At 36.7% G+C, this 13,103-nt stretch overlaps 1 protein-coding gene across 1 annotated transcript in view; it reads left to right on the top strand.

Annotated features, from left to right (window-relative positions):
- The window catches only part of JMY (junction mediating and regulatory protein, p53 cofactor), a gene marked incomplete at both ends in the record, with an annotated part of 55,973 nt that overhangs the window by 36,726 nt on the left and 6,144 nt on the right, over window positions 1–13,103 (top strand). Inside the window, 3 exons of the mRNA XM_082013041.1 lie at window positions 1,990–2,155; window positions 6,117–6,304; window positions 12,067–12,153. Coding sequence (XP_081869167.1) covers window positions 1,990–2,155; window positions 6,117–6,304; window positions 12,067–12,153 — 441 coding nt within the window. The remainder of the gene's footprint in view (window positions 1–1,989; window positions 2,156–6,116; window positions 6,305–12,066; window positions 12,154–13,103) is intronic.

Genomic DNA, 13,103 nt, shown 5'->3' with positions numbered 1-13,103 from the left:
GTAACAGTGATGAATTAAAATGAATACTTGAACTAGAGAGCAGTCAGGGTTCATATGGGGTGGCTAGAAACATGTCGTGGTATTCTAGTTGAACAGTAACAGATTACTTAAAAGAATGGATAATAGAAAATTTAATAATATCTATTATTAGGTATTACTAGGGAAAACTAGTAAGAATTTTTACTATGAACTGCAGGTTAATTAGCAGAGGAGAATGACCATGGTCTTGTAACCTGGTAGCAACACGACTGAGCCACCAATGCAACAAGGTGGTACACCAGCAGATGCTCTCCAATCTGTCAAATCAGGTATTTCCAGCAAAAGGAGAGGTGTTAGTGTCACTGCATATGGACTTGTGAGATTGCTTCTACACCTTTCTTCCACATGTTTCTGATAACCCAAGAAAGATTAGCTCTAACTGGAGCAGTTGCAGGGAAGGCTGCCGCAATGATGCCAGGAAAGGTGAGTCTATTTTACAAGAGGAGTTGAAGTTGTTTTGACAAGTAAAACGAAGTCTGAGATGATAAAAAATTGCTTTCTGCAAAAATAGGGGAGTTGAGCCTAGTAGCCCAACTGTAGGGTATGTTGTGAATTACAAGGGGTAATTGTTTTAAACGGAAAGAGGGTAGATTGAGACTAGATAGAAGGGTTTTCTTCCTTGTATCTAGTTGAAATCTGCCCTCTTAGTTTGAAACCATTACCACTTGTCCTGTCACTACTGGCCCTGCTAAAAAGTCTGTCCCCATCTTTCTTAGAAGCCCCCTTTAAGTACTGGCAGGCTGCCATAAGATCTCCCCGGAGTCTTCTCTTCTCCAGGCTGAAAAACCCCAGCTTTCTCAGCCTGTCCTTCCAGTAGAGGTGTTCCACCCCTCTGACCTTTTTTGTTGCCCTCCTCTGGACCTGCTCCAACAGGTCCATGTCTTTCCTGTGCTGAGGACTCCAGAGCTGGATGCAGGACTCCAGGTGGGGTCTCACCAGAGGGGAGTAGAGGGGCAGAATCCCCTCCCTCGACCTGCTGGCCACGCTGCTTTGGATGCAGCCCAGGATAGGGTTGGCCTTGTGGGCTGCGAGTGCACATTGCCGGCTCCTGTCCAGCTTTTCATCCACCAGTACCCCCAAGTCCTTCTTGGCAGGGTGGCTCTCAATCCCTTTATCCCTCAGCCTGTACCAGGGGTGAGTGTGGCCCCCGTTCTTCTGCGTGGAGGTTGTAGAGTTGCATGGCTTTGAATTCCCTCCAAAGTGAGACAGCCCATAAGATTCACTTGCCTGTCGGTATTTCTTAAATATCGCTAATTGTATTGAGCAGTTAAATCTTGTTTGGCTGAATGAAAGAGGATGATTTGAGTTCACTTTGGTTGTGTCTTGTGTCACTTTTCTATGTCAAACATATGACACAAATAAACACTAAAATATATGTAAGTATTTTAATCTAGATGTTTTTTCTCCTGTGAAGAACTCCAGAAACAACGAAATGCCTCAGTTAAGTTGTGATTACAACTCAGGATCAGTGCATGTAATTATCCCTGTTTCTACCACTTTTTTTCCTCATTTTCCTCAGTGCAGCTTTAATGACAGTTTTATCTGTGTTTTCCAGATGCTGTTAGCAAAACAGCTTTTAGACTTTTTAGACTGCAGATAAGAAAATGCTGATTTCGCTATGTATCTTCAGACAATCAAGTAGTATGGTAAAAGAGTGGTAGGGATATTTCATGTGCTTCACTACATGACTTGTCACTTTGACAGTCAGAGTAATCCAATGCCATGGATTTTTTTATTGCCATGTAGAAAAAAAGTCAAACATTAAAGATGTCTGAAAGTGTGTGGCTGATCATCTCCTTTTGATGCATTCAATTGTAACACATTACATTTAGTGTACCAGACTGTATCTGGCTGTAATCGTCCAGTCTGTGATTTTGTGTTCTCGCTCATCCTGGAGTCATGTGGGGGCTTTTTTGTTTGTTTGTTTGTTTGTTTTCTCTTTCCATTTAGATGCAGAGCCTGAAGGGTGGTACAGAAGCCATAGTCCATTTGGACCAGTTAGAAGCTGATTATTACGATCTACAGCTTCAATTGTATGAAGTGCAGTTTGAGATCTTGAAATGTGAAGAGCTGCTGCTGACAGCGCAACTTGAAAGCATCAGAAGACTGATGTCAGGTGCTTTATGCATTTTAATTAAGATGTAATCTGTAAAAGATAATTCTCTTCCTAAGAATCTACTAAAGCCTGTGGGAATGAAATGAGAACAGATTCTTTACCATGTCAAGAGCTGGATCTTCTAACATAAGTACTATTAAATTAAAATTTACACCTGTTCATAAGGCATATACATACACATAGAGAAGTTTTGGTCTGGTTCTCATTGGCTGTGTTTGGAAATAAGCATTTAAGATTCTGTGTAAGTTTTGGAAAACTAAATTCAGGGAAGAGGAAAAGTCTTCATTACTGGACTTGTCTCACTAAAAATTTGCATTGGTATTATTAATTTCTTTGAAGTTACTGGTTTTCAAAAGGTACTCCTGCAAATCAAGTGTCCTTCAGCTAAACTCTGAAGCTTGTTGTATTGCCTTCTCACTGATTTAAAGCAGTGATGCAAACTTTGTGTTCCAGAGTCTACTATATGTTGTGTACTTAGAAAGTATGGAAATGGCACAGGTAAACCATACAGCATTTTTGAATCCAGTTCTGTCCTTTGGACCTCTCTATAGTTAATGTTTTTGTTTGCACAAGCTCTGTTTCATTGTTTAGTGCACAGGGCTTGCATACCAAGTTTTGTTAGGGATAGAAGAGTCACTTAAGAGAGATTTGAAGCTGGATTGTATTGTGAGTTGCCTCTGGAAAAAGAGATAACATAGGTATCTCAGCTTCTTCTCACTGTTATGCAAATCTCCTCCTTTTAGGCTTGTGATAGCAACAACTGTAACTGCATGTATGGAAGATGAGGATTGAAAACACTGTAAATTACTTAAAGTTGTTGCAGCTTTGGCTGGTTGCCTTTGTGGAGAGCTAGTTAGTGCTTTAGAGATAGATAGTTTTTGTACTTGGGAAATCAGATATTTAATTTTGGTGCTGAAAACACTGTATGATTTGCTTACCTGAGGACCAAGGGAAATCACTTGAACAGGAAGCTGAGAAGGAATGTGTATCAAAATCCTTTCTCTTTGATGCAGTGATAGTAAGACCTAAGGGCCCTCAGAGCTTAAGCCTGCTGTAAAAACATCGTAGGTCATTATGACTTATCACTAATGTTTTTTCCAGAAATCTCAAAAAACACCCCAGCCCCACAACCTGACCCAAAATAAAACACCCCCCCACCCCCCAGTCAGCTAAACAACCAACCCTCTCCTTCACCCAGGGTAACAAAATAGTTAAATTTGTAAAGTATTCTTTAATACAAAATCCAAAAGTTGTGGGTATTTTTTTTATGTTGAGGATAGCTGTGTATGTTAGAAGGAATTACTGTTTTTTTTGACAACTATCAGTTAATATCCCATGAGACAGAAAACTAAAAATACAGTTCTTAAATGTGTGGGAATTTTGCGCAAAGGATAAAATGACCTCTTTGGACTTTACTTAGGTAGAGGGGATAGAACAATTAATGTGAAGAATGTTACGCTGAAGTGGCTACATCTTTTCAAGACCTAATTTGAATGATAGCATCTAAAACATAATAGTTGTCTTTTAATATGTGTTGTTTCCTATGCAGTCAAAGAAAAAAGAATGGTCTGTTGCATTTTCTGTTACCACTTCCTTTTTAAAGTGTACTTAAAGTCAGTAAGGTAATAGCCTTTTAATTGTGCACATCTGTATGATTTGAAATACATGTGTCTTAGTGACTTGTAGAGGCTGTTGCTGTTCTTCAGTCTTTGACTGTATTGGCTCTGCAGACATATTTCAGAGAGTTTGTGGTTCTGTTTTGATTTGAGGAACATCAGCAGTACTGCTAATGAAGTCCCAACAGAATTTTTTGCGAATGTGATTTGATTTAACTGCTAGTTGCTTGTAAGCTAGAAGAAAAACATTTTGTTTTGCAAATTCAGCACCTTGGATCTGAAAAGTGTCAAATTATAATAGATTGTCATATTATAAGCAACAGTAGTAATTTTTTACTGTCATTAAAATGCACTGAAATTCACAAAATGTGAATTTATTAGGTTAGAATTTTGAAGAGTCTTATCCTATCCATAGATACTATTTGTAGATCCTTGTAAGCTGGTTTTGGAGTGGATGCGTTGCTGTCAACAGAGAATCACAGAATCATTAAGGTTGCAAAAGACCTTTAAGATCATCAACTCCAACCATCAATGCAACACCACCATGCCCCCTAAACCATGGTCCTGAAGTGCCACATCCACACGTTTTTTGAATACTTCTAGTGATGGTGATGTGATAGTAGGTTTCTGCTTTGGTTGGAGGGTGGGTTGAACAAGTGCAAATGGTGTGGATCGTATCTAAAAAGAAATAACTAGTTGTTTTATTGTAAGTGGTTGAGTCATTAGAAGCTTAAGCACTTAGCAAATTTATAGGCATTTCAAAAGGTGTTTGTAGAAAACTCTTGGAATGTTTGATGGAGGCTGCAACAGAGTTGGCAAGGTTTTATTGTTGGTTTTTTTCAAACAGGAAAACATAATTTAACATGTTTTGAAACTGGTAGATTTGACTGGCTTGCAGCTGAACTATTGGGGTTTGACTTGTAAATTTCTGTCTTTAACTCTGGGTGAAAGTGTTCTAAAACAAAATTTGCATGTAAATTCTACCATTTTATAAGTGGATAGCAAAACCTAGTAATTATTAACCATGAGTCTTTTACTCACTGATGTCTCAAAGTGGATTCTAGTGACTTGGCAGTTTTATGTATGGATGAAACTTTGTGGTGGTTTTTGTTTTCTTTTTTTTAACTGACCACTTAAGTCAAGGATCTTGTAGGTCTGGTTTTATTAGTTTTTATTTTAAGGTTAATATAGTGTTGTGCTTTCTTTTCTGGTCCTGCCATGTCTTCTGCTGAGCTGAAATTGGCATGACAGTCAGAATTCTGGTTGCAGCAGAGACTGTACACACAAATAATGTGAAGTGACAGCAGCTTTTAAAGTGGACAGTGCACTGAAGAAAACCTTGCCCCTCTCCCCAGATAATCTAGCAGCAGAAGTAGGAGGAAGTTATGGTCTTGCTGAAAGCAGTTGATGAAATTGAGATGAGAAGGTTTGGTGGTGCTGCAGAGTAGACACTTGACAATCATGCCTGTGATATCATCCTGTTTCAGCCAGCAGTAATGCATATGCCCCTTGGTGTGTTACATTTCTATTTGGTATGCCAGTGAAATAAGAAACAAGAGGCCTTTGCTGCTTTTTCATCCCAGAATTGTGCAAGGATTTATAAACATCAGTGTTTCCTTCTTGGCAAGAGATTAGAAGGCAGCATTCAGAGATGAGCTCAATGTTATACTGAATGCTTCACTCAGGAGGCTAAAAATCATGAGTATTGATAAAACTATTAGTAATGACCTCCTTTTCAGGCCTGTAATGCTTTGAAGGATTGCCTTGACGTTACCCTTCCTCTGCTGCCTCTGAGCAGAAGCAGTGACTGGGAGGCCAAAAACCTCATAAGAGAGGATTTTGGTGTTTTCTTGTCTGATTCCACTTTCATGAAACTAATTATAGGTTGTGGCAGAAGAATCTCATGCCAGAGACTTAAGAAAGAACCTGTACGTCCTGAACTTCGTATTGAAGACAAGAGGATATTACTGCACATCATGGGTCCCTTGTACTAGTTAACTAATACAAAAAGAGCTAAAGACATGTGGACATTGTGATCAAGTTAGGCTACAGACACAAGCATACATTCACATTTGCCTTTGTTTTTTAATGCCCTGAGCTTACGGGGCTGTGCTTCATTGTTATTGATTTTTGTTTGTCACATAAACTTTAAAACCCTACTGTACTTTGCTGTTTAGTGCTTTTTGTCTGACCTTTTGGTTTTTGATAGCCCTCTGAAAGGACTATAGCATTCTTACACATTAAATCTTGCAACTCAGTGGGGGGGCTGTTGTTGAACAAAACAAAATGTCAATCAAACACAAACTGTTGACTTGACTTTTTCATTGCTGACATCTTTAAAACAGAGAAAAGAGATGAAGTGGTATATTATGACACTTATGAAAGTATGGAAGCCATGCTTGAAAAGGAGGATATGGCAACATCTGTACACTTGCAAAAAGAGGAGCTGCAAAAGTTACAGCAAAAAATCCGGCAGCTGGAAGCCAGACGTGGACGTATTTCAGCCAAGAAAGCCTACCTCAGAAATAAGAAGGTATTATTAAGTTGCAAATTTCTAGCATAATTAGCAAATTTAATAAAACTTCAAAAGGCTTCATTTCAGATACAAATTCCAAGTCTCCTAGAATTTTTGTGGATTATATTTACTACTTACTAAAAGTTGTTTTACAGCATGTAAATAATACAATAGCATGTATTATTAAATTGATATATTTGAGATTCAGTTTACCTTTTAGCTTTAAAGAAACCTTTAATCACTTTGAAGTAAACCTGTTTCTGTTAACTAATGAGAATAGTTTGATGTGGAAAGTATATGATAGAATGCATGTTTTTACAGAAGTAGTTTTAGATATGAATTTTCAAGGGTGTTTTCTCACTAATGAGTTCTATTGTCATTCTCTTACATCATTTCACAATATTAGCTATATTAAGACAATTTTCTGCACAACATCCCAGTCATGTAATGCATGAAAAAGGAAAGTGGCCCTAAATAGCCCACCTTGTTTTGCAAATTAAGAATATATACTGGATTTTGTGTATAACTGCTGAATACAGGGTATCAATGACATATGACGTAAGTTTAGAAGGATGAGGTATCAAGTGTATGTAAATATGTTCATTCCTTTTTTCCAGAATGACTTGTTTATTGTTCCCTAGCAGTTTGTGGTTACATGAATATGCATTATTAATGAGTGAGATAGCTTAATTAATAGAATAGATCAAAGTTCTGAGAAAACATTGTAATACTTGTTGTAAAATAGGTTTCAACCCCATACTATATACTTTAAGGCTGTGCAGTAGTCTCAGTTGAGGCCTCATTTCTAGATTGGGAGCAAGGGTTGGTGTGGTTGTATGTTCTCAGTCATGTCCCTTGATGTGGGAGATGACCCTTTATATAAACAGTTCTAGTAGATGGAGGGTAAAGCCTTCAGGTGTTGTCTCCCCTTCATAACTAATATGTCTCTGTCTCTGTACCTGAATCTGAAACATAATGGAGCACACAAAATAGTAATTGATACATTTTGTGTTTTGGAACTTTATATTTCTTCACTGTCCTGTCTCTAACAAAATATGGAAAAGACTGCAAATAAATTATTATAAAAGAAATGTTTCTTGCTAGGCAGTTATGGGAAGTAGTTTGCTCAGAGTCATTGAGTTTGTCTTATGTCAGTTTGAAAAAAGATAAAAGTATCAAGAAGCTGGGCTTTTTAGTACTTTATGGAATAGATCCTATCAGTTATATTATGCTAATTAATATAGGCTACATTAGAATAGTTATGCTATTTTTTCCCGAATGTGAAAAGACACTGCTGGCATCTTACAGAGCATACAAACCTGTTTATAAGCGACAGCCTGGCTGCTGTTCCTTACTTAACTTTGGGGAGTTAACAAGTTAAGAAGCAACTCTGAAGCAGAAGTAGAGATTTTTTTAGCATGTCTTCTTATGCGGATGATGATTCAGTTGGCTTCTTTGTTTCAAGGTTATGCTATGATAAAATACCCTGTTTAAACTGAAGAGGTTAGTTCTAGGCTGTAACAGTAGTTGCAGCATGCCTACTTCTGCGCCGAGACATGATGCAGGTTTGTATATGGTAGTATTGCACATCTGGGTCTGCGTGCAGGAGTAATGTAGTCATGTCTGTTCAACATTCTACTGGAAGAACGTGGCTATGCTGCTTTCAGGACCTGAGGTAACATCTCCCTGTGGAACTCACTGCTGGACGTCACAGCATGGACATCATAGCGTGCTCAGAAGTAGTTCCAGCTCTCTGCTGATTTCATTGCCCAGCGTAGCATTATCTGCAGCTGAGTGTTGCAGTGAGATACTTAGCTTTCAGCTTCTAAAGAAATTACAGATTAGAATAACATGTATTTAAACTTGCAGGAAGGAATCAAATACTTTTATTTGAGCAAAAATAATAGGAAGAATCAGTTGTTGTGCACCATTTTGTGGCACTTATTGGGCAGAAAAGAACATAGACATTTTGATGGATATTTGTTAGAGGTATTTACTGTAGCTGCTCTTATTACTGCTGAATAACTGCAGAGCCTTAATAAGCTTAATAGTCATTACCAGACAATCAAGAATCTTCTGGCTTTTATTCAAAGATAAAGAAGCTTTGTATCATAAGTGACCATACTAGTGATAATGCAAAACACTGTTAATGAACACTATTTGTAGTGCCTGATGTGGATAGTTGTACTTTACAAAACTGTAAGGGGATAAAAGGGTTATTGCAGTTTAAGTTAAGGATGAAGAAAAAAGATACAGATGGGATGCAAAAGCAGACATTAGATGGTGAGAATGAGTGCAGTGATGACTGAATGCTAAGCAGAGGAATAAGTTTTCGAGAGTGCATTGGGAAAGTACGTACTCTGTGGTAAATCTCTTTCTGAAAGTCTGTCTGTCTCTTTCAATTAAGAAACTTCTGTTGTTGAACTGAGATGAATCTAATTAATGCTTCTCAGATTGTGTTCCTGACCACGCTTGTTTCGGCAAACTATCTTAAAACAGAACTGTAAACAAGTGTTCTGTTTTAAATTGGGTTGCTGAGGTTCTGGTGGTTTTTTTCTTCTTCTGTTTTTTTTTCCTTGGCAGTTCTGTAGTTGAAAACAAAAAGCAATCTGTGCATTAAGTGGTATATACCACAGTCTTGTGATATATTTAGAAATTACAGTCCTTTCTCATTATTAGGTTTTTGGCAACTGAAGATTCCCTTAGGAGAATGCCTCCTTTCTAGCAGCAGATATCATGATTGAGAAAACAATAGGAAATTATTCTCTATCATCAGTTTTGGGTTTTTTTTGGAGGAGGAGGTTGTTTTATCATCTGTGTATTTGAAAGTCTTTTCTGTCGAGGAGATAATGCAGTGAAAGGGAATCAATTACTCTGCATAGAATAAGACTATATGTAATATAAGCTTCTGTGACTATAGTCTCTATTAATTTTGTTTTCCAGAAATTCTTTCCCTGTCTTTGCAGTTGATGCTTTTATTTTTTAATGATGTTGTCAAATAATTGTACCAAACATTTTTTTAGAAACTTCTGTTAAAAGTTTGTTAGAAACCTCTTTTAGTTGTGATTCTGAATAACTGAGCCAGCATTTTTTAAATTTACAGCTTTATAGAGGTTAATGGTCTTTCACTGTACTACCATGAGTATAAACTCTTTATTTTCATTTTTTTTAAACAAACCTATTTGCATTTGTTAAGCAATCATTTGTTGATGACAGTGCCTTAGTTATTAAAAAAATAAGATTTTAATAGCAGTTTCATTGTTCTTACTATTTCTTGAAAGCTAGTTATGGATTTTTCATGCAGGATATTGCTATTGTTATCCCAGTCTACCCCCTGCTGGCTGCACAGTAGTACTAATTAGGTTATCATATTGAACTAGCAGTGGTTTTATTAGGGAGCTAGATTTATAGCAGAGTCAAGATAAAAAAGATGGTGTAGAAGGCATCTAGAAGAATATCTGTGGAAAAGTAAATTTCTGAAGAAACACAATTATTTTACATTATTTTACATTACAAGAGTATTCCTCATCATGAACAGACTGAGAGAAGCAACTGGTTGGTAAAGCTGTTGGGGTATGTTCATAATGTGTGCTTTGACCTAGGGAACTCCCTTAGATGCTGTTGTGCCTATTTAATAGGACACCTTTACTACTTTGCAAGCCCACAGTTTACAGCATAGCCCATGCCAAAACAGGTGTTATATAGATGCAGTGACAGCTGGCATAGGGTTCTGTGTTTATATTATTAGTGGTGTTATTAGTATTACTACAACATAAGGGCATAACTACACAGAACACTTCTAGTAAAATACAATTTTGTCCCTATGAAATTGCAACCTTTTTTTTTTTTAGATAATTTCTGTAATTAGTTAAGGTGATTCAGATTTCTAATCCTGTGCTGCAATATATTTTCAGCCCCCCCCGGTCTTTTTTATTATTTCAAGTCATAGAGGTCCAATTACATTAAAGTAGGGTTTTTATTAGCAGCACCAAATATGTTTTAGTCTGGTTTATCCTCTTTACATGCTTAAAATATCTTCATTATTGCTCTTAATCAGACAGATTTAAATAACCGATGCTAAAGAGAAAATGTTTCATAAATTTGAGACATGTCAAAAACCCAAACCAAATCTATGTTTTCTTATTATTTTATAATACTTTTTTATATCTTTTAACATACATTCCTCATTATTTTAGAATACTTTTAATCAAACTTAACACATAAATAGAGAATAAACTAAAAGTAAATTGGTGGTAGTAGTATTACAAAAAGTCTTTCAGATTCTATAATAGTATTCTGACACTATTGCTGTGTCTTTGAAATGCAGAAATAAGGTAGTTTGTACTTTTGCAGTTACAAATTAAATGGATTAACTTTTCCAGCTGTATTAATTAAACTACTTTTTCATCAGGGAAAAACCTCCACAACAAGCAAACATAAAACCCAGCAGTGTTTAGCTATATCCAAACACCTGTGAAAAAGCTGGGACAGTATTTCCTCGGAAACTTACGTTCTTGTCGGAGTATTACTTGTATATGGCAACAATACTGATGGTCTTACTGTTTCGAAACGTTCAAGACAGCATGGTATTTCTGTCCTATACAGGAACACTGGCTACCTTTTTATGTGATCACAGTATGTCCATAGTCAGCTTGTTGGAGAATGTAGCTTTTTCTTATTTCCAAGTGTCCAAAACTGTGGGCTCTTTTTACCCCTCCCCTCTTGTTTTTTTGCTCTTTCTGCCACTATTGTAGTATCTTGCTTGATGGCCAATAACTCCATCAGCTTCCCCAAGCAATGCTTTCAATGGCAAAGCTCCTGTCTGGCTGCACCCAGTAAGTCAAGGTGACTGATGCCTGGAAAGCCCATCGCTTTGGTGTTCTTGTAGCTGCAGTCACGCTCCAAACTGCTTCCTAACATTGCCCCCTCTTACAAGCCATGAGATCTGTTTCTAACTACACGTCCAACTTTGCTCTAGTTCTGTGTGGTGCTTGTACTGGGCCTATTTTCATTACCCATACTGTCCAATTTCCTGGCCCTCAGTATTGTCCTGTGAACTTGTCTGTCTTGTCACTACTCTAAATTACTGCACATGCCTTGCCTTTGTAACTGATACTGAATTCAATCCTTTTTATATTATCTACCTGAAGTTTGAGTGTCGTCCTGTTTCTGGTCATCTATTGTAACGTGGCCTGTTCTTTTTTTAACCTGTTCTTATTTGCAGGCAATGTAATAAATGCTTGGTTTTAAACCAGATGTTACAGATGTGAACTTGGTGTAATAAGTGAAACTGCTTGTGCATGCATGAAATTGTAATAACTTTATTAATGTTTGTGATTGCAGATTGCACATTGCAAGGATGAACTGCCACCTTTAAATGGGAAGCTGCCCAGTTGCATAGACAGAAATATGCAGTAAATTTGAGAGTTGATTATTATACATGTATAAAAAAACATGGACTTACACAAGGGTGTTAGGAAGTATTTTACAAATCTGTTTGTTGCCACTTTTGTACTGGTATTGTAGAACAGACTTTTCAAGCAGTTGTTACTTGTGTATGTTCTTTTGACAGTTAAAAGTAATAGGTTTGGTCTTGGTTTTGTTCCATTTTCTGGTTTTATTGTAAAGTTAAATTAGCTTGGTTAAATTAGCTTGTCTGAGATAGTCTTTGTAATTTTTATTTTTCTAATTCTTAGTGCTGTTTGCTAAATATGACATTATACCCTGTAAATCAATATTTTAAATTCATATTTTATAGATAACATTTTATGTCTGTACAGGAGATCTGTATTGCAAAGCATAATGAAAAGATCCATCAGCGTCACCAGAGTGAGGAGGAATACAAAATGCACCATACTGTTCAGCTAGTAAGTTTGAGTTTTCCGCTGTTGAGTTTAGCCTTTAGTTAATAGCTTGATTCCTTATTAAATATTAATTAGGAGAGTATTCAGAGTAATAGCTGTTTGAAAAAGATGGTGTATATCCATGACCTTTGCACCATGGATTTCTGTATCATATTGTGCTGCTTAAGGGGGGAGTCTATAGCTGTGCTGGGATGACATTGAACCCAAGCAAATAAAATAGGTTCACAGTCTAAGTGATTATTGCTAGGGTTGGGCTGCATGCGGTTTGTTATCACATCCACATAGACGATTCCAGACATCTCTGAGTACAGCATCAGATATGCTGACATGAGTAAGGAAGCCATACACATTTGTTCTTGAATCTTAGTAAGCCTGTTCGTTATTTTTCTTCTTTCTACAAAATAAATCACTTAAATTGTGTTGTATAAAGATATAGTTCCAACTTCATGTTCCACGATTCTCTGCACAGTCATATCACCTAGGCTAGCTAGTCTGACTCTTGTACTGAACATAATAGACTTTATGTTAAAGAATGTTCAAATTCTGGGCTAAGTCTTGGGAGCTGATATGGTATCAATAATTAATAAAAATCACTGACAAAGATGCATTGAAATCCAAGTCTCTTTAATTCAGTCTTCAGTTAAATAAGTGAAAGTGATTCTATTTCGTCCTTATACATTTTTAACATTGATATATTTGTCCAGGAAGTCAGATGCATAATTTATTTTATGAAAAGGCTACTTGTGAAAGACGGTACACATTGACATACTCTTTCAGGAACTTAGGAAAAAAAAAAATTTTTTTTTTCCAGTTCTTACAGTAAGGGAAAGGAATTTGCTGTGTGGATTGTAGTCCATTTATCACTCTTTAAAAATAAGACTTGACAAAGCTGAAGGACTTTCTTGTCTCTCAAATACTACAGAGCTTTTTTTGTTATTTATTTCATGAAGTTG

The sequence above is a fragment of the Phaethon aethereus genome (genome assembly GCF_964289735.1).
Source record: "Phaethon aethereus genome assembly, chromosome: Z".
Classification (NCBI taxonomy): domain Eukaryota; kingdom Metazoa; phylum Chordata; class Aves; order Phaethontiformes; family Phaethontidae; genus Phaethon; species Phaethon aethereus.
Note: the sequence above shows the minus strand (reverse complement) of the source record. Positions and strands in the feature narration are given on the sequence as shown.